The sequence below is a fragment of the Chiroxiphia lanceolata genome, chromosome Z (genome assembly GCF_009829145.1).
Source record: "Chiroxiphia lanceolata isolate bChiLan1 chromosome Z, bChiLan1.pri, whole genome shotgun sequence".
Classification (NCBI taxonomy): Eukaryota; Metazoa; Chordata; class Aves; order Passeriformes; family Pipridae; genus Chiroxiphia; species Chiroxiphia lanceolata.
In genome coordinates, this window is record NC_045671.1 from 66,960,279 (window position 1) to 66,980,701 (window position 20,423).

General features: G+C 42.6%; 2 protein-coding genes and 1 long non-coding RNA gene across 5 annotated transcripts in view; 1 reads left to right on the top strand and 2 right to left on the bottom strand.

Moving 5' to 3' along the window:
- Positions 1–73: 73 nt before the first annotated feature.
- On the bottom strand, positions 74–3,001 carry LOC116780168 (acrosin-like). 2 transcript variants are annotated; one of them, XM_032674728.1, is made up of 6 exons: positions 2,703–2,911; positions 2,176–2,382; positions 1,578–1,837; positions 1,149–1,294; positions 380–693; positions 235–304 (listed from the first exon to the last, which is right to left on the bottom strand). In XM_032674728.1, the coding sequence occupies exons 1-5, from the start codon at positions 2,771–2,773 to the stop codon at positions 418–420; spliced, it is 960 nt and encodes a 319-aa protein (XP_032530619.1). In that variant the 5' UTR covers positions 2,774–2,911; the 3' UTR covers positions 235–304; positions 380–417. The 2 variants fall into 2 exon arrangements, with proteins under 2 accessions (XP_032530618.1, XP_032530619.1); XM_032674727.1 differs by having other exon boundaries at positions 74–693; positions 2,703–3,001.
- Positions 3,002–4,710: 1,709 nt separating this feature from the next.
- LOC116780173 lies at positions 4,711–6,620 on the top strand. The gene is made up of 2 exons (XR_004354366.1): positions 4,711–5,358; positions 5,783–6,620. It is a non-coding gene; the product is annotated as an uncharacterized LOC116780173 (long non-coding RNA).
- A 1,949-nt stretch (positions 6,621–8,569) lies between these two features.
- LNPEP (leucyl and cystinyl aminopeptidase) overlaps positions 8,570–20,423 on the bottom strand; it is a 55,522-nt gene continuing 43,668 nt past the window's right edge. For both annotated transcript variants that reach the window (XM_032674725.1, XM_032674724.1), the window contains 8 exons: positions 18,703–18,791; positions 16,248–16,428; positions 15,368–15,524; positions 13,762–13,946; positions 12,934–13,095; positions 11,967–12,107; positions 10,898–10,979; positions 8,570–9,895 (listed from right to left, as the gene is read on the bottom strand). In XM_032674725.1, coding sequence (XP_032530616.1) covers positions 9,764–9,895; positions 10,898–10,979; positions 11,967–12,107; positions 12,934–13,095; positions 13,762–13,946; positions 15,368–15,524; positions 16,248–16,428; positions 18,703–18,791 — 1,129 coding nt within the window. In that variant the 3' untranslated portion in view covers positions 8,570–9,763. The remainder of the gene's footprint in view (positions 9,896–10,897; positions 10,980–11,966; positions 12,108–12,933; positions 13,096–13,761; positions 13,947–15,367; positions 15,525–16,247; positions 16,429–18,702; positions 18,792–20,423) is intronic.

Genomic DNA, 20,423 nt, shown 5'->3' on the forward strand with positions numbered 1-20,423 from the left:
GACCTGTAAGGCCCTAGAACCTGTGTTCCCTTCTTCCACTGCACCCTTGGCCTCCTCTCTGAGCAGGCATGGTTCCAGCCCTTTGGAGGGACCCTTTCCCTTTGCTCCCTTTTGTGCCCTTTCCCTTTGCCTGCCTGTGCAGCCTCATTTTGCAGGTGTCGGCCCAGGGAGGCCTGGCCTTGAGGGCACAGGAGACTGAGTGGGACTGCCAACATGGTTAATGGTGAAAATAGGCAACTTTATTTCAACAACAACAACTAAGTCAACATCAGCATTTGTGGGCAAGCGGAGGAGGAGCGTGGGCAGGACAGAGCAGGCCTTTGGTACTGAGGCTGCCTTTGGATCAGCAGGCATTGTCCCAGAAGGACATGGTTATGGCTCACTACAGCCTGTGCCACAGCCTGTCCATCCTGCTGCTCAAGCCGTTTCTGCCTTTAGGAACTTCAAGAGCTCCTGCAGCAGATTAAAGAATTGCAGCAACTTCTTACGTGGAAATGGACAGGATTTCACTGGTGCTGGAGTAGCTAAGCTCTGACCAATGTGTTTCATGATCCAGTTGTAGTAGTACTGAGTGGAGACAAAAACTGAAGGCTTTTTGGGTCTGGCACAACCTACTGCCCAGCTGGTCAGACCAACTTCCCAGAAGATGTCAGCTTTGCTATCTTTGCAGATGAGAGGCCCCCCGCTGTCACCCTGCAGCAAAGCAGAGAGGATTAAGGGAGTGTTGGGTGACCCCTGTCAGCACATAGGGCTGGCTCCTTTGCTCTCCCAGCCCCTGGCAGAGCTGGATTCCTGGCAGGGAATGGTTCTGCTCAGGTGCTGAAGCCTCCAGAACCATGGCTGGGAGCAGGTCTGTAAGGTAGGGCTCTCTGTCCTCTGTGCTCAGTGATCCTGGAAGTGCGGAGAGCGGATGTTCCAGGGTTGGCATCTGGACCTCTGCACTACCAAGAGCACTAGGCAGGCTCTCTGGGAAGAGTGCCAGGCAGGTGGGACAAGGGGGGAACTGGGCAAGGGCCCTTGGAAGGAGAAGGGGAGGGAAGCCCCAGTAGTGGTGGGGCCTTGGGGCTGGGAGGGCAGCTGGCCAGGCAAAGGACATGCGGAACTGTGTTTGGGCAGTGCTGACAGGGGGGCTGGTAGCACGCTCCTACCTGGCAGGTGTTCATGCCACCCTTTGCATGCCCAGCACACACGTTGTCGGCTTCGACTATCCCTCCATACCAGTCACTGCTGTTGCAGAGCTGGGTGTCGATGAGGTGCACCTTGGCCTCCTTCAAGGGTCTTGCTTGTGCAACAGCTGTGAACACAGAAAGGAATGAGCTCCCAGCAGCTCCTTGTCCATTCCCCTGGCCTGTCTGGGGGTGAAGCCCTTCCCTGGGGCTTGGCTCTGTCTCTGGAGAGGCATTGGAGTGCTGTGTCACTGCTGTCTGGCTTCGGGAAGTAGGCTCATCCCATCTCTCCAGAGGCATACATCCCACAGCCCAACCCTGGTTTTGGCCTCTGCTGTCAGGAAGCCCCACCCATCTCTCCCCAGTGTGCCAAGCTTGCCCTCAGGGCACAGGTCCTTTTTGGGAACTTACTTTTAGCCTCAGTGTCACCCCAGCCAGCAACATAGCAGTTCAGAGGTGACACTTTCACTGTGGGACCAGGCAGACAAGCGAGCTGAATGGAGGGGGTGCACTCAAAGGGCTTCGTCAATTCCACCAGGGCGATGTCATGACGCAGGGCGCCATCGTAGAGCTCGTGCATCTTCACCTGCTTAATCCGGCGTATTTGTACATGAGGCCCCGACTCAGCAGTTGATGTGATCCCGGCCACCATACCCCACTCGCTGAGGGGACTGGAAGGCAGATAGAGAGAGGGCTGAGAGGGAGCAGAACCATGTGCTGTGGCAGCCCACCAGTTCCCTGCCTTCTGCTTTCCAAGGCAGAGAGGAAAGCAAAGTTACAGGGGGGGTGACCGCACTAGCATGGCTTAGGCTCCAGAAATGCCAAGCTGGAGGCTGCTAGGAAGCAGGGACACGAGCCCAGCCTCCTCCCTGAGCAGTCTCTCAGCTGGGCTCGCAGTGCCCAGTCACTGGGCATGCTGCAAGGAAATGGGATGGGAGTAGCATGTGGTGTTGGGCACAGAGCACCGGCTGGGGTGTTGGGGATATCCCAGTTCCCTGGTCCTCCTTACTTTGTGCGGTTGATGAAGCAGTGGGCAGCTGAGAGGACCCACTGTGGTCTGATGATGGTCCCTCCACAGTTATGACTAAACAATGTGTCTGTCCGAAGACTCTGGACGCTGACTATACCGGCCCAGGCTCCTTTTCCTGGCCGGACATTTACGCCACCCACGACGCGCATCGTGCTGTAGGGCGCAGGCCGGAGCCCGCAGACCTGTCTGTAAGCAGAAGGTCATTACTGTCCTGCTTGAGTGATTGAGGCTGCTCAGGCTGAAGGGCAGCCTGCTTCCCTCCCCACAGGGCACTGGCTGCACAGTGAGTAGGGCCAGGGGACCCCGTGGGGGCATGTGTCTGTCTGCCCCTATGTCTGCTTCAGCCCTGTAGATGAGTTGTGCCAGCAATCTGAGTGCGGGCAAGGGGCTGAGACTCCCACATGGGGTTTGGGAAGCTCTGGTGTAGCCACAGGGGACAAGCAGGCACCCTCCGGGGAGCCCCTAAGACTTGCCCAGGCTCCCTCCCAGAGCCTGGGGCCGCTTACCCGCACGTGTTCGATGTGCTGTCTGCGGCCCCACACAGGGCCAGCAGGATGAGCAGGCGCAGCAAAATCATCACTGCCAGCGACACAAGTCAGCTGCAAGGAGTGAGGGCCTGTCTCCTCCAGCGCAGCTGCCAACAAAGTGTCTGCAGCACTGGAGTTGCCGGCGGTGCCCTCAACCTGGGGCTGATGTCACAGAGGGGCTGGTTCCATGATCTGGGCATGGTGGTGGCCTCTGGACACAGGGGAGAAGGGTAACGTAGAGTCATAGAGCCACAGAACGGTCTGGCTTGGAAAGGATCTTAAAGGTTCTTTAGTTCCAAGCCCCAGCCATGCGCAGGGACACCTTCCACCAGATCAGGTTGCTCAGAGTCCCATCCAACCTGGCCTTGAGCAGTTCCAGGCTGCCACGGGGCAAGCTGTGCCTGTACTCTGCCAACAATAAAAGCTTTTACTTGTCATCAAAAACTGGTCCAGAATTTGTGGCAACAACAACAACAACAAAAAGCCCCACACTGAGGTTTTTAAAACCACTTTGTGACACTGTTTCCCTGCTTGAGATAAGAAAATCAACTAGCAAATATAACAGTCTCTGGGCTGAAGCTTTTTGAGGTGGTGTTTACAACCTAACTATGAACAACCCTAATTAAAAATTCTTTTCCTTTAAGGGAAAGAAACTGGAGCCCCTTCACGGTTAAGCCTGCTTATTTAGTTGCTTCCATTTGACTGCTGAACAGCTTCCCCCTTTTTCCCCAGGTACAGCAGGCCCTGGCTGTTGGACTGTCATTTCAATTACAGCCAATAAGCTGCTCTCCTTGATGACCAAGGAGAGTTCTCTGAGCTTTCCTTTGATGAAGCTAAAGGAAGACCAAGGAGCTGGAAGGTTCCTGCCCAGACATCCCGAGTCCAGTTTCCAGTTCCCTGGTGTGCTGTACACACATACACACACACAGAGGCATCCCACCGGTCAGCAGCCTAAGACACTGTGCATTTCCAGCTGCTGGCCCCAAGACCTGTAAGGCCCTAGAACCTGTGTTCCCTTCTTCCACTGCACCCTTGGCCTCCTCTCTGAGCAGGTATGGTTCCAGCCCTTTGGAGGGACCCTTTCCCTTCGCTCCCTTTTGTGCCCTTTCCCTTTGCCTGCCTGTGCAGCCTCACTTTGCAGGTGTTGGCCCAGGGAGGCCTGGCCATGAGGGCACAGGAGACTGAGTGGGACTGCCAACATGGTTAATGGTGAAAATAGGCAACTTTATTTCAACAACAACAACTAAGTCCACATCAGCACTTGTGTGCATGCAGAGGAGGAGCGTGGGCAGGCCTTTGGTACTGAGGCTGCCTTTGGATCAGCAGGTATTGTCCCAGAAGGACATGGTTATGGCTCACTACAGCCTGCGCCACAGCCTGTCCATCCTTCCGTAGCATGCCTTATGCTCTAGACTGCCCTTCTTCAAGCTGATGTTGGACTTGTGAGACATGGCTGATTTTATTTTTTGAACTTAGTAACTCTGGTAATCCTCTTCCCCATCCTTGGTTACTAAGGGATTAAGAGAAGGAAAAATACTTACTTCAGTTTACTCCTCTAGTTCTCCTTTAGCTTTTAAGGCACCAGTGTTCTTCACGCAGCGCTGGCAGTGGTATTTCTGGCAAAGTGGGCATTAGCTCTCAGCCTTTGATTTCTGCAGAGAAAAATTAAGTTTTCCATGAAAAGTGTGCTTTCACCAAGGGAAGCCTGTGCTCTGTTGGGCTGAAGAAGCAACTTCCCCCTTGCAGGTTCTTGAGGGCCTTTGTTGTTGATGGCCATATCCTTGTGGTCAAGTGCAATCTAGTGAGTCCTGCACATGTCACATTGGGAGACTGGAAATTGCTGTGGCCAAAAGCATTGGTTTTAGGTTTGATTTTTTGCTGGTTTTTTTTTTTTTTTTTTTTTTTTTTTTGGCTTTTCGTTTGGTTGGTTTTTTTGTGTTTGGTTTTGTGGTTTTTTTTTTTTTTTTTTATATCCTTAACGCAGGAACAAAAAAGGAGGTTTATTTTTGGTCTGAAACTTTCAGCCTCTCCCCTTGTAATAAACACTTCCAGATTCCCACTGCATATGTTATATGATGGTATGGGCTTTTTTATTTGGGTATGAGAAAAACTACTATGGCATGTCCATGTTTTTAGAACCGTGCCTGGAGGAGGAGGCACGTAGAGGTGTGATGCTTATGGACTCGCCTGGAGGCAGAGGTGGATGATGGCTGGGAGGACACGGGGGAGCTGTACACACCCAGCCCCAGGTTTTACCTTCTCATTGCTGTACAGAGGCACACTGAAGAGGCAGCGACTGATCAGGGAAGAATGAGCAATGATGCCAATATTCACTACGAGAAGGAAGAGTTGGAAGGCGAGTCTTTGCTGAGATCCTGTTAGAAGGGTCACCGCCCCAGTTCATTTGTCCATTGCACAAAATCCCCACAAGATCCCTAGCTCAGCATCACAGCATGTGCAGCAAACTGTGCTGTGCTACTACGTAAATAAGCTCAGTTACTTTCACAATTTTTTAATATTACAGTTTCTAAACCAAAGAAAAAAGCCCCCATGGAGGCCCTGGTGTGAGTTTTAGCCATGGGGCTGGATAATTCATGGCTTGATTTCTCACAGAGGCTGCTCCTGGCTTGGAGAGGTCAGAAGAGTGACGTGATGGCTGCTGACGGGGGGGGCTGTGATTTTCTTTTTTTGTTCTTGAGTTCATTATCATGGGACTGATTTGACCTTTTCTTCTTGCACTGTGCCATAAAAAGATTTAAAAAATAATTACTTTCTGCTGCTGCTTCATGAGGAAGTCTGAGTTATCCAGCCAAAGCTTAAATTTGAGAAGAGGTTCCATAATTTCAGGACGCTTGTTAGAAGCACTTGTTGTTGCTCTGTTGTTGCAAAGCTTGAGTAAAATGGGCTTGGAAATCGTCTGTAGCATTCAGGGATTCAGTGAAAATAAAATTAAGAGAAGTTGGTGTTTCCTCCTGGGATGGATGCACTGATTTAACCGTGCCTTCTGCATCAACCATCTCCACCATATCACGAGTGAAATAAATGCCACTTTTTTGCAGACCACCAGATCCTGTATACAGGCATGCAGATGCCATTGGAGAGACAAAGCCATTGGCATCACCAGCCCCACAGCTGGAAGCATTGGAAAGAGAAACAGGAGGACTCTACCCTGAGAGAGCAGGACCACCACTGTAAGGCAGGACCACCACTGTAAGTCAAGCCACAGCATTCATTAATCATCTTGGAGCTACGTGGGCACTATGGGGGGTCTTCTGCAAGATGGTCTATGCAGCTGGTTGTTCATCTGAGATAAAGTGGCACTGTTTAAGAGTGTGAAAAGGAAGGAGTGGCAGACAACATGTGACACTCAGAGATGATTATGACTCTAAGGAAGGTTACAAGTGCAAAGTAACTTTTGTATTTTCTCAAATTGGTAACAGCATTATTTACTATTGAGGTACTGTGTCCAGTTCTGGTCCCCACAGTTCAAGAAAAATGCAGACAGACTGGAGACAGTCCTAGAAAACTTGTCTGAAGAGGAAAGACTGAATGGGTTAGGTCTTATCTTCCCAAAGAAGATTCAGGGGGGCCTCATCTCATCACAGAATTTCAGCACTCAAAGGGCAACTACAAGGACGAAAGAGGTTCTCTGTTCACAATGATCCACAAGCAGAAGACAAGAAGTAATGGGTACAACTTGCACCAGGAGAGATTTCATCTTGATATAAAAATAATTTGTTTTTTTACAGTGAGAACAGTTGTTCACCTGAACAATCACCCTGGGGATGTAGTGCAGTTGACATCACTGGATGTTTTCAAGATGCAACTGGACTAGGTGCTCAGAAGTCTCATCTGAGGGGACAAATAATAAAGCCCCAATATTTGAGATGATTTGAAGAGGCTGCCAAATGCTTTAATTCCTGGGGACTTTTATTTGGGAGTCATTGCTGGCAAGGTTCTGTTTTGGACATGGGCTTGGTGTAGAGTTGGGTAGGACAGGCTCAAGCAGCAGCAGAGAATGAAATCTTTGGCCATTCTCAGCTTCCCTTGATAGCTCATTTGCAGCCCCACCAATACCAGGGCTCTGTGATTGCTCTAGCAGTTAATCCTGTTCCACATCATGACAAACGTAGCCAGAGGTCAGCTTCAAAACTGACTCACCAGCTATGGCTCTCACACAGAAACAGCCAGGACTGAAAGCTTTTGGCAGCCCTCACCTTCCCTTGCCAGCTCATTAAAAGCCCCAATAACACTGGGGCTCTGCAGTTGCTCTACTGCCTAACCCTCACCCACCACCTCAGTCTCACCCAGGGTCCAGCTACAAAGTACACTCCAGCCACCCAGGGCTCCCAACAAAAGTAGCCAGGAGTGAGAGGTGTTGGCACTCCTCACCTTTCATTGGCAGACCCTTCACAGTCAAACTCGCAGTGGGTCTCAGTGTTTGCTCTCGCACATTGTAATGGTCACCAACACCACAGTCACAACCCTATGCGACGCACAGTCCACCCCAAACTCTGCCAGCAATGGCTCCCTACAAAAAGTGGCCAAGTCTGAAAGCTTTGGTACCCCTCACCTTTCTTTTGCAGCTCCTTTGCACCCCCACAAATACTGCGGGGCTCTCTCTTGTACCTATGTCTAATTCTCACCCTTGTATTAACCTTTATTGGACCCCAGCTCCAACAGGGAGCCAGCTATGGCTCTCATTTCCATGGCCTAGACCAAAAGCTTTTGAATGTCCTCATGGCCCCTTGGTTGTTCCTTCACAGCCCCATAAACACTGGGGCTTTGCTTTTTGTCCTGCACCTATGGCTAAGCTTAACCCTCCCCCTAGTCCTAACAAGAACCCAGCTAATGGGACACCCAGCTCTCTCTGGCTCTCAGGTAGAAGTGGCAGCCATTACCTTACCTCAGCTTTCACAGCCCTCCTAACCCCTTGGTTCTGCTCTTTGTCTTGCACTGCCACTCTTTTCCACACTCTCACCCTGCCCTAAGCCCATGTCCAACATGAGCCTTGCCAGCAAAGGCTGTCCACCAGGCACCAGCTCTTAGCCATTTCAGTCTTCATCAATTCCCAACATACTCAAAAAGGGAGAATTACCTTTAAGCATTTCTTATGGAAAGAGGACTCTAGTACAATTTTTTAATATTGGGTTGGAGACTCCATGACAGAAAAATAATTTTAAAACCTCTACAACTGACACACCAAAGTATGCATATGCAACTAACAGTAAAATTAAAACAACCTCCCCAACCTTCCAGATTTTCTTGGTATAGTTTGCTGTCTAGAACTCAGCTCCATACTATTTCTTCATAATTATCACTAAAGTATTTGAATAGAATAGTAAATTTTTTAAATTCCACAGCAGAAATCAGGAGGAAGATGGGATCCTCTTCCACAGTTTTGATTTTAAATTTTATAAGACTCAATACTGTGCCCAGGGATTAAGTAAAATGCATATGGAGGAGACAGAAGGGACAGAAAAGTGGAAATGTATATATATACACACACACACACACATATATATACACATACACATATATACATATATACACAGATATATACGCATAAAATACGCAAAGATGGAAACAATATTTCTGTAAAGATTTCAAAGACTTAAAATAAAGGAGGGATTAAAGCAATAGCACATAACAGTACGAAAACTCCCAAGAATATACTTGATTGCAATTCTCATTCCATAATTTAACAACAGTTCTAAATCTGCTTGCATGAGTCCACAGAAGACACACTGGTAGTGAAATGAGTAGAACAGATCTCCAGATAAAAGGTACGTTTACTCTTGCATGTGTTGTATACATATGCCATACTTAAAAAATGGGGTTTTTTGCTACTTTTGAAAGACTGCACTGCAGGTATTTTGCCTTTCTAGTGTAGCACAATAGAGTTTTATTTTCCATTCTGTAATAGACTTTGAGGATTCGTCTCACAGAATTTTTCACAACAGTAGAAAAACAAAAAATTAATATCTAATTTAGAAGCTTTCCTAAAGTTTATGTCATAAAGAATGAGCAATGTTCACGGATTATACTGTGATCTGCAAGTTATCAGGCAATGAAAAACCAGAAGTTTACATAAATGAAGTCACTGACACATCTATTAACTGCAAACCCTCTGCAACAAGGGGTGAAATTAAAAATCAGCAGTCAAAAGGGCATAAATCAGTAGTCAGTCTAAGAGATGAACCAACCTGGAAAAACACAATTTTGTGCAGGTAGTCAGAGACCAATACAGCAAAATCAGTTAAAGTTCAGTGATTCATTATGAGATTCTCAAAACTATCTGATAAATTCAGAGGAAAAGTTTCAAGGTCACACCACTGCTTCTGGGAATCCCATCTCTGAAACACTTGGTTTTGCTATCTGTTTCTTCTTCTCCATACTACTATCCAGCCACTTCATACACTAATAGTGTATACTATTAGCACAAGATTTATTTTCGCATGTGTAATTCCTAAAAAACACCATGAAAATAAAAAAGCCCAAACTTAAATCAAATCGGAATTGCATTTATTTTGCCTCAGCTGTATAGTTTTTAAGATTCACTTCTACTTATGTACCTGAAATACGATTTTTTTTCACAATAGCTTCTATATCTACAAATGTGGAAACCACATACAGTTTTGCATTAAACAAAAATCTACTGCTCAATGAGAGTCTGCAAAGAAGTAATAGTTCATGGTAACTCTTTCTTTCTGACCTGACTGTCAACACTGACCCATTGCTAAGAAACTACAACATAACTCCAAAGGAAAGGGTGTGAGTTTCACATATAAAATTATATTTAATCACTTGTGCAGACGTTTGGTCTATAGATGAAAACCATTTCAGGGTAAATACTTACATATTGCTCAAAAACGCTTCAAGGAAAATAAAAATTTATCTGAGACATGCCCTGAGCTATCTAGACTTCTTAATAGTGCAATGTTGCAGCGATGCCTGATTTCACCCTGGCTTTTGCAAAGGAAACACAGTAACTGTTCACAGAGCTCCTAGATGGCTGACACACCATAGTATTATGTGCACTACAGCAGTTCTTGCAGCTTTGCTAAGTTCCTCTCCATCCACTGGATATTGAGCTGAATTGTCTCAATTGCTTCTTTTACACAGCGCAGTTGAGAACTCTCCTCTGATTTTGACTCAAAAAATGACTTCACCTGCAGAGTAAGAGTAAAAAAAAAAAAAAAATTTTAATTAAAATCAATACTGGCCACACAAATATGTTCAGAAGCAGAGGTTACATATATGTTGCAGGAAATCCATTTTTGAGAATCATTTGCACCTATGCAGTAAGTAAAACTCTCAAAGGAGCTCCCAAAATGTAAGGAAAGCATTTCTCAAGGATACAGCGGCAATAACTCGTTCGGTTTCAATAAATTATTTCAGCAATAAACAGACATTTACTTATCCAATTCCTCACAAAGCAAACAGTCAGTACTTAAGAGTTCTGAAAAGGAGTCCTGTTCTGTGACAAAGGAACTAGTTGTTGCAAGCAACCCTCTTCAGCATTCTGGAATGGTCCCCACACCCACTCATCATTATAGTTGTCTATGCTAACACTCAAAATACTATAGATCAAACCACAAAAAACTATCTCTACCAAATTATCTGAACAAAAACATTAGTCTAAACTTTAAACCATTCTTGACATATTAAATTCAAGGTCTTGTTAGGGAAGACAACAGAATCTTTCTAACAGCTATTAACCAGTTCTTAGCCAATACTCAACTTCTGCAATAGCTCCTTGGTATTGCTGACATTAAAAATAGCACAAAGAAATTTTTACGGCACGGTACCACATTCCAGAGATGCAGAAAGCAAACCTTGTTTACAAAATCTAGACCAAAATTGTATATAGATCAAATCACTATTCTGGGAGACAGTGTGTTCCAGTGAACAGGAAAACAAAACAGTATAAACCAATAACTGGGTTCAACTCTACAACTCAACTCTGTCACAGTCTCAGTATATAACCTCTCACATGTTTATGCATATATTTGCCATGTGTGAAATAGGGAAAGCAATAGATGTGTATATCCTTCCAGAAGGGCCTCAAGGATATAAATAACAGGTAAACATGCATTTTCCTCATCCCTCAACTAAATGAAAACAGTACTGGCACTAGTAAATAACCTTTTCTGGTAGATTAAGCCACCAACCTCAAGCAGATGCGGCTTTGTTGCAAACTGAGAAGTTGACCAACTAATGATATTCTGGATGGTATATGAGCCTAGGTGAAACCTGAAAGGCAAACAAATATTTTTAACTAGGAGACACTTTAAGATGCAGTTTCAGTATATGTACACATTCTTTTCAACTATTTCTATTTCTCCTTTTTTGTTTAGTAGTGGGAAATAATTAGAAGCACAAATTCAATTTTACATATCTTATTTTTCAAAAGAAATACATGGTCTTAGAAATCCAAGCTTCGAGTTCCCTGTTCCCTCTGAAAATGGGACTTCAGAGCAAAGGCCATGGAAAGTTGTCAAACTTTTATCACAGGTCAGACAGCAAAGAACTGAGGACATAACACTATGAATACCAAGATCTCTATTTGTGGTAAGTGTTCCAAAGCTCTACAGTAATTCAACTGGTAACCAGGTTTTGTTTCAAGCACAGTAACTTCATAACTGCATAACTGAAGAGCTTGATAGAGCAGAAATTTTGAGTGGAAGCTTTTTTAGCAATGTATAATTGTTTCAAATCAAAGCTGAGATTTAGGAACAGAGGTGTCCCCTACTGTCAGCTTTTTGAAGACTTGGGAGCCAGCTCTCCTGCTGGGTGCCCTTCAAGGCCAGTTAGGAAGAACATATATTTCTGAAGCAAGTGGGATTTTTGGTTATTTGGTTTTGGGACTGCTGTAAAGGGCATAAAAAACAAATGCTGAATTAATTCCATGAGTCTGCTTTTAAACACATTTGATCCACACAAACATCCTGCAACTAGAGCAATCATCTTAGAGATAGTAATCTTTCAAGAGAAATTAAAATCAAGATCGTTTAGAATTACTATGAGGTTCTAGGAAGCTCAAGTCCCACCAACAACTGGTGAGACTTGAAACTTATGTGGCAAGTTTTATTTGTAAACTGAGATTTTAAAAGATGATTTACAATTTTAATACAAATCTTTTTATACGAATGCAACTATTTATGGTCTTATGCTGGAAAGAAACAAACAGGTACTTTTGCCACTGTGAATCTGAAGTTTCAACTGCATCACAAGCCTTACTTTTGTGTAAGCGTTTCCCAGTTCTCTTTGACAAAGTCCCAGGTCAGCAAATATCCAGGCAAACTCTGGCTAATAGTTACTATGATATGTGAAAGCTCCTGTGACCTGATGACTTCTCCTTCCAGACTGTTCTGCATTAGCCTAAGAGACAAAGCATACGAAAAGAGAGAGGAAAAAAAAAATCTATTAATATTTTCAAATGGTTTTTCTGATAGTCCTCAATTAGATGGAAAAGGACTATATAATACATCAAACAAGCACCTTCTGGCATCTGGAACACAGCAGTGCTACATTTCATAAAAACTGTACTTACTTAGCTTTAAATTCCAGAAATCAGAGTGACTCTGGCTCTAAACTAAGTATCTGAATTTTCATTGTTGTTGAGAAAGATGAAATAAATTTTAACAACTTGTTAAAGAAAACTAATATGTTGAAAAGTTAAAAGAGGAAAGCTGAAGAATAAACTAGGACAACTTGGTGCTCTTGGTGCAGTACTGAGATTTGCTCTATAGAGGGGTGTTGGAGCACAACATAAAGTCAAAATTTCATCCAAAGAAAGAAAAAAAGAGTAAAAGATGTCAAACGAAAAAAAATACCCCAACCAGTTATTATTTTGGTCATAAAAATATAGCAATCTTTTTAGGCTCTATAGAACAATCTGCAATTTTTTAGTTGTACCATAAAATCTGAAATTCTGTGTTATTGGTAGTGCAAAGTCTTTGAGTTAAATTTTTTTCTCTTAATGCATACTCAGAGTTTGGTCTTTTGTGCTGCTTTTTTACATAAATTATTTTTAAGTGAAAAATATTAATTCTTCACGTGAATGGAAGCGTGTGCAAAACATGTGGATGGATTTTCTTTAGCAATCAGAAATTTTTTCAACAATACAGAAAAAACAATGCACTTTCAAAGAAGATTTTTAATGCTTTTAATTTACACAGCATACAACTTTTTGTCTCCTTCATACCAGATCAGCTTTCTGACATCCTCTGTGCTGGCCAAGGCTTCAATCATTTTACTTTTCTCTGCTTCAGAAACTGAAGAGGAGTACATGTTTAGGAGGAATTCCCAGCCATCACTAGTTTTGGCTCCAACTGTATATATGGTTTTCATAACATCACTAGGCAGACTACAGGGAAAAACAAAAGCAACAAAACAAACAAACAGAAAAAGGGGACATAAAAATGCTCATCTGAGAAAGAAGGAAAAAAAGTCACAAAACTAAAGGATTAACTTGAAAGAGCTAGTTCTCTTTAGAGAAATTTAATTCCTTAGCAATTGTTAAAGTTTGCTGGACTGAATTCATGCTGGTCTAATATTTTAAGTCACTAGGAAAAAGCAAATCATACTAGTCACATGAAAACATGGTCAATTGCACAAAAAATAGAGTAATTTTCTATGGCTCAAAATGCACAATGAATCCAGAACAGAATGAATTCTGCAAGGCAAAAAGGTGTGCTTTGACATTACTACTAAGTAATCCTCCTCCATTCAGCATGCAGCTTAGGAAATGCAGATGGAAGCGATTTGTGGCTGGTTTTGCAGTCACACTTAATGAGACTGGAGACACAGTCTAGCACAGTCTCCCTGTCATCTTAAAACAGCAATTACTTTTACATATGGAACATTAAAAGACAGAATGAAGTGCTTTATCAATGCTCAGTCGGTGGTGTGGTGGTTTTTTTTTTCTTTTTGGTTGTTCTGTTTGTTGTGCTGTTTTCCCCCCAAAACAACAGCGGCAATGTCACAGGAAAACAGACAGATAGAAGAACTGGAAGCTCAGTTTTTGCAGTACCTTACTGTTCCATTAGACTTCATCCAGCTCTCAAACATCTCCATGGCCGTTGTTCTGCAGTTTCTTATATCATGGGTGCAGGCAAAAGCCAGGAGTGTCGACCGGAGCTCTCGTTCAGACAAGGTCCCATCATCTGTCCAATGCTGCTGATCAATTTTATCTCCAAGTAAGTGCTCTATCCTATGCTAAAAGAGGAAAAAATTACCAGCAATAGCCAATTCCTCCAAAAATTATTTTCTATATACAAAATTAGTCTAAAAAAAAGAAAAAAAAAAGTTAAGATTTAGAACTGTGAAAGCTAAACATGACACTTTTCATCTATTTATTCCAATTTAAAAATGCTATTCCTTATCTGTAGAAATAAGTATCTGATACTACATAGATCTGAAAGATGGGCCAGGTCTACATCTTAAATTGCACATGGAAACTGAAGACTACTCTTCAAGCCATGGTTCAGACTTGCTTGTAATCAGCTTACCATCTCAACTAACTACAACTTCTGTATATTTAACCGCTTTTAACTTCACCAAGTGATAGTTAATAATATTTTAGGTTAGCACAAAGAAACAACTTTTATCTATCTACAGGCTGAGCACCCTTCAGTTTTGTAGTTCTGCAACTTGCCAAAACCACAGCTAGGCATCTGACCAGCTATCACATCTCAGCTGAGAAGTTTTGAACTTACATATGACTGCACAGACACTGCATTGTAAACCATAGCTTGGGCTGTTTATCCTAGCAGATGTGTAAAAACTCTGAAATAATTCTAAATAAGGAAAATTGTTATAACAGTGCTTTTTATTTCTTGTTTTTCCTTAGGTACTCGCTAATTATCCATACCTACCATAAAGAAAAAACATCTGCTATTTTATCTAATAACTTAATAATTTCGCTTACAGACTATATCCCTTTACTGATGTTTTACAATGTAAAGCAGCAAGGAGCATTTTCAACCAGTAGATGAATATAGACAAGAAGCTTCATAATAAGATGGTAAACAGAGAAATGAAAAACATATTCTCATCAAGAATTGAGACTGCAGTATTCATTTCATTGCTAAGTCTGTAGCACTACATTGTATTAATCTAGCATACAACTGGAATGGGACAATGACAACCATTCATGTGTTCCTGTTTTTACAGAAAATAGTTCTGAGTTTTTTTCCTGCCTCTACACAAAGCAATTAGACCTATGATCTCCAACCACTCTAATTTTTGGGGATAACTTTACTGCACAAGAAAAATGTCATGGACTCTGCTGAATTACATATTTGTACTACATTGACCTTTATAGGCACTGTAAGATAAGCCCAGACACCACTGTGTTCCTACTGCACTAAACTTCCTACAAAACATTTCGGGGCATGTGGGTATGGTGTGGAAATGGGGGAAGGAGAGGGCAGGAAGCTGGTCCAAGAAATGTACCATTTCAGTAAGAGATCATTAACAAAAGCAGGCAAGCCTGGCAACTCTTCAGAATCCCTATCCAACTTAGTGAAATTACCGGATACATTCAACAGTCAACACTTAAAAAGATAATGTAACTATATTACACTACATCACAGCTAATTATTTCAAATTACAATTTACAAAAAGCTAAGGCATACCATGACTCGTGCTGCCAGATGTTGTTCACCCTTTTTGTCTAGAAGGTTGTATATGTGACTCAGCTGAAACAAAGCCTGAGTGAGTGGTGCAGTGCTGTTCTCTTTGTTAAGGTAATCAATCAGCTCAAAGGCTGTTTCCAGAGACTCTCTTCCTAGACTGTGGGTCAAGGAATAGAAACATTTTAATGGATTATAAAACAAAATCACTCCCTGAAACAAGATCAGAAGTGACGCTTTCTATTACATTAACAGAGAGATGAGTGAATAGAGGGAGTGACATAACAAACAATTTACATGTAGAGATTTTCATATTTTAACTTCAGAAAGATTGCAGAAAAGGAGCAACAGCCACTAACATGCCTTCAAGTATGGACACGATGTCTAAAAATGTTTATCATAATATCAGATACAGGTAGCAGCTTCCAAAGAGATCATCCAGAATGCTCAGTCTCACCTGCTCTGACAGTGGTGGTGGAAGACATGAGAGGGATCCAGGAAAAATTTGAGAGGAAAATAGCTTACTTTTCTAAAGTGGAGCATTCACTGACTGAGTACAGGAAAACAGTCTGCTAGGCTGATTATCAGTCACTAAGGAAAAGAGTGTCTTCCGGAAACAGAAGCTATCGTGTGGCTCTGTGTGATGCAAATAAATAGATCATGCTATAAAAAACAGGCAGATAACATCTAGCACCAGTATGAAAGCATCAGTGAAAGAACTTGAAAAAAATAGTAGTGAATGGTGAACAGCTCCAACAAAGCTAGCAAAGACTGAATTAAAACTTTTCCACAGCAGTTATCTCTAGAAACTAAATATGATCTTCTTTGACTTAAAAAACCTTTAAACATATATTAAATATGTTTTCCAGTATGAAAATCTTACCCTGCAAGGCTGAAGATATTGTTGATCAAGTTGGCTCTGTCTTTAGGACTCAGAGCAGTGTGGTTTTGTTTCAACAGATCAATGAGTGTTTTCCAGTCTTCAGCATAGTGTACCATGTAATAACCATTCATGTCCACATTGAATTTTATCCATTCCACCTCCTCTGGAAGTTCAATGACAGCTATAGGACAGAAAATCAGTTAGCAGCAGAAACAAATATTTAACAATTGTTTGTTCAAATCTAAGTCTATGAAACAGACTAGATCCAGAGAGACAAAAAATTCTTTTACACCCACTATTTCCCCCTACTATGAAGAAGGAACAGCCCATACAGAGGTTTCACAAGAAGGCTCAGAAATTCCAGATTGTATTTCTTCCTCCTTCTTCCTACATGTAATTGAATGAACAGTATCACAGCCTGCCCCACGTTGCATCCATGCAGGTAATTACTTAGTGCAGAAAAATTACTTAATTTTTCTCCTGTCCAGTCCTTCTTTCAAACAGCCCCATCTCTCTTACCCGCTTTCATATATATACATAGATAGATATATATATACACACACACAAAGAGCAGTTACATGTATCATACAAAGAAGTATAGAAATGGAGATGGCCTTAAGCAGATGAAAGATCACACTCTAGTTTCTAAGTCAACTGGACACAAAAAGAGAGGCTTTGGGAAAAAGTTCTTCCTTTCAGTTGATTCCATAATGACTAACAAAACCATCAATCTGCACAGGACCTACAAGGCCTTTGAAATTTAGTAAATATTCTACTCCAAACTCTTTTGTACATCTCTCCTACTCTCATATCCTCCACATCCAACTTTCTACAGTGAATGAGGAATTCATAAGATGAACATGAGACTAGCAATAGGGTCATTTAAAGTGAAACAAAAATGATGAAATCAGGCTACTTACTTACTAGTTCTAATAAGATCAAGAACACATTCAATTAAAGAGCTTCGTTTTTCCATTTTGATAATTAGTAATTTTTTTTTTCTAAAAACTCCATCTCAAACGAAAAAGAATAAGAATAGCTTGAAGACTTTGTAAAACCAATGTCAGAATGACATAAAGCAAAATTACTTACCTTATTTTTAGTATTTCTAATGTAATTTTAGAGGAGTGGCAGTTTGTAAAAATCAGTAAACAGCGAAAATGTCAAGATCAACTCTAAGAACTTGATTTAAAATTTGTGTAGTTTTATTTCAAAAATTAGAGGTGTGAAATAGGTTTATGAATTAAATATAACTCCCAGGTAAATGCACTGCCTAGTAACTTTAATGGCGCAGGGGGGAATGGTGGGGAGAGAAGAAAATACATCAGCATATGTAAGGTGATGAGTCAGACCAGCCTCAATCAAATGCAAAAACCTATGCATGTCAGTGGAAAGGAATCACAGAATTACAGAATTGTTTGGGTTGAAAGAGACCTTAAAGATCTAGTTCCAACCCCCCTGACACAGGCAGGGACACCTTTCACTAGACAAGGTTGCTCAGAGCTGGTCTTGAACACTTTCAGGGATGGGGCATCCACAACTTCCCTGGACAACCTGTGCCACTGTCTCACCACCCTCAGAGTAAAGAATTTTTTTCCTTATATCTAACCTAAATATACTCTCTTTCAGTTCAAAGCCATTTCCCCTTGTTCTGTCACTACAACGTAAATATTTCCCCATCCTTCTTGTAGGCCCCCTTTAGGTCACAAAGCCTTCTCCTCTCCAGCCTGAACAACCCCAACACTCTCAGCCTTTCCTCACATGAAAGTGCTCCAGCCCTCTGATCAACTTTGGGGCCCTTCTCCGGACTTGGTCCAACAGATCTATCTCCTTCTTGTGCTGAGGTCCTCAGCCAAGGTGATTTTAGCACTACATAAAAAATGCATAGTAACTGTTCATTTGGTAAGGAAAAAAACAGGGCTGAATAAAAATAGTCCCATAGACTAGCAGTTTAGGATTCAAACTAATCACTGCACCAAAACCAGAGAGCGTATGTGAAAAGATCTAAAGGTTTCAAATTCAACACCAGCATTCTCAAAATCCTCATCTGTTCCAGATACATTTTCTTACACAATTAAATAAAATAAGTAGTATTTCAGTGGAACTTTATTTCCTTAAATTTCATCAAACTGCTAGAGCTACTCTCACATTACTTGCTCTCTAAAGGATGTAAAGTTTCAGGGATTTTCTGTATGCACTGTGATGAAAAGAGTACAGGCTTTTACAAATTTCAAACCTGTGTTTCTGTTTCAGTTGTTGTCATTTATTTGTACATATAATGCTATTGGGAACCAACTCTAATGATGACAACAGCAGCAGTGCCTACCTCCAGATCTTTGTAATTATTTTGTACTCTGTATGTATTCACCTTCACACCTTATGCAAGGGTGTGCCCAGAAAAAACATAAATCTACAACACTTAAGGAACTCGCTACCAAAGCTTTAAGTCACTTACCCGATTTTTGATCCAGTAAATATGCATTAGTACAATGGGTAAAGTTGCATTTACTAGTTATGTAAGTGAGAGGAATATGCCACAGATAACTGCAAAGGAAAACAAACATTTACTGACATATTATATACATATTATCTGTCTAGAAGGGCCTGTTTTCTTGTTTTTTTTTTAATTTAAGCATTTTTATATATAATACTAGAACCACTCTATGCTGTGTAAAATAATGAAGTATAAATCTCACTCATATAATCAGAATATGGTAAAAGAAAAAATGCACAGCATGCACAGCAATTATTTTTTTATTCCCACCATGCCGAGAAGTGGATAAATTTCATAGAATACCTTGGGCTGGAAGCAATCTTTTGTGGTCATCTAGTTCAGCTCCCCTGCAATGAGCAGGGACACCTGCAACTGGATCAGGTTGCTCAGAGCCTCATCCAGCCTGGCCCTGAATGTTTCCAGGGAGAGGGCATCAATTGCACCAGTGTTTCACCACTCCTATTGTAAAATATTCTTCCTTATATTCTGGTCTAAACTACCCTCTCTTAGTTTAAACCATTAACCCCTGTCCTGTTGCTACAGGCCCTGCTAAAAAGTCTGACCCCATCTTTCCTTTAAGTACTGAAAGAATGCATTGAGATCTCCCTGTAGCCTTCTGTTTTCCAGGCTGAACAGCCCAAACTCTCTGTCTGTCCTCAAAGAACAGGTGTTCCATGCATCTGATAATTTTTGTGGCCTCGTCTGGACTCATTTCAACAGGTCCAACAAATCATTCCTTTGCTGAGGACCCCAGAGTTCCAGTGGGGTCTCATGAGAACAGAGGGACAGAATCTCCTCCCTTGCCCTGCTGGCCACGCTCCTTTTGGATGCAGCCCAGAATACAACTGGCTTGTACAACTTGGTAGAGCCCATCCTCTCTGCAAGGTTGCTCTTCATCCCCCCAGCCTGTACTGATACTGGGCGTTGCCCCAACCCAGATGCAGCAACTGTGTACCTAGTCTTGCTAACCTACTAAGTAAGTTTGCCAGTGATGCTAAATTGGGAGTAGTTGTTGACTCCTTCAAAGGCAGGGAGGTCCTGCAGACAGACCTTGACAAACTGGAGGGCTGGGCAGGCACCAACTGTATGAAGTTTAACAACAAGTGCCAGATTCTGCACCTGGGGTAAGGTAACTCTGTGTGTACGTACAGACTGGAGAACAAGATGCTGGAGAGCAGGGAAGCCACTCAATGAGTGGCTACAGTCACTTCAGTTCTTCAGCCTGGAGAAGAGGACACTGAGGGAAAACCTCACTGCGGTCTATCTACAACTTCCTTGTGAGGGGAAGAGGAGGGGCAGGCATCTCTTCTCTCTGGTGACCAGTGACAGGACCTGAGGGAATGGCCTGAAGTTGTGCCAGAGGATGTTTAGGCTGGATATTAGAAAGAGGTTCTCCACTCAGAGTGTTGTTGGGCACTGGAATGGGCTCCCAGGGAGCGGTCATGGCAGAGTTCTAGAAGTGTTTGGACAACACTCTCAGGCACATGGTGTAAGATTCTTGAAGTTGTACTGCGCAGGGCCAGGAGCTGGGCTTTGATGATCTTTGTGGGTCCCTTCCAACCCAGGAGATTATAGGATTCTATGACACCTCATTGACCCACTTCTCGAGCTTGTCCAGCCCCTCTGCATGGCAACCCTTCTCTCAGGCATGTCAACTGCACCACTCAGCTTGGTGCCATCTG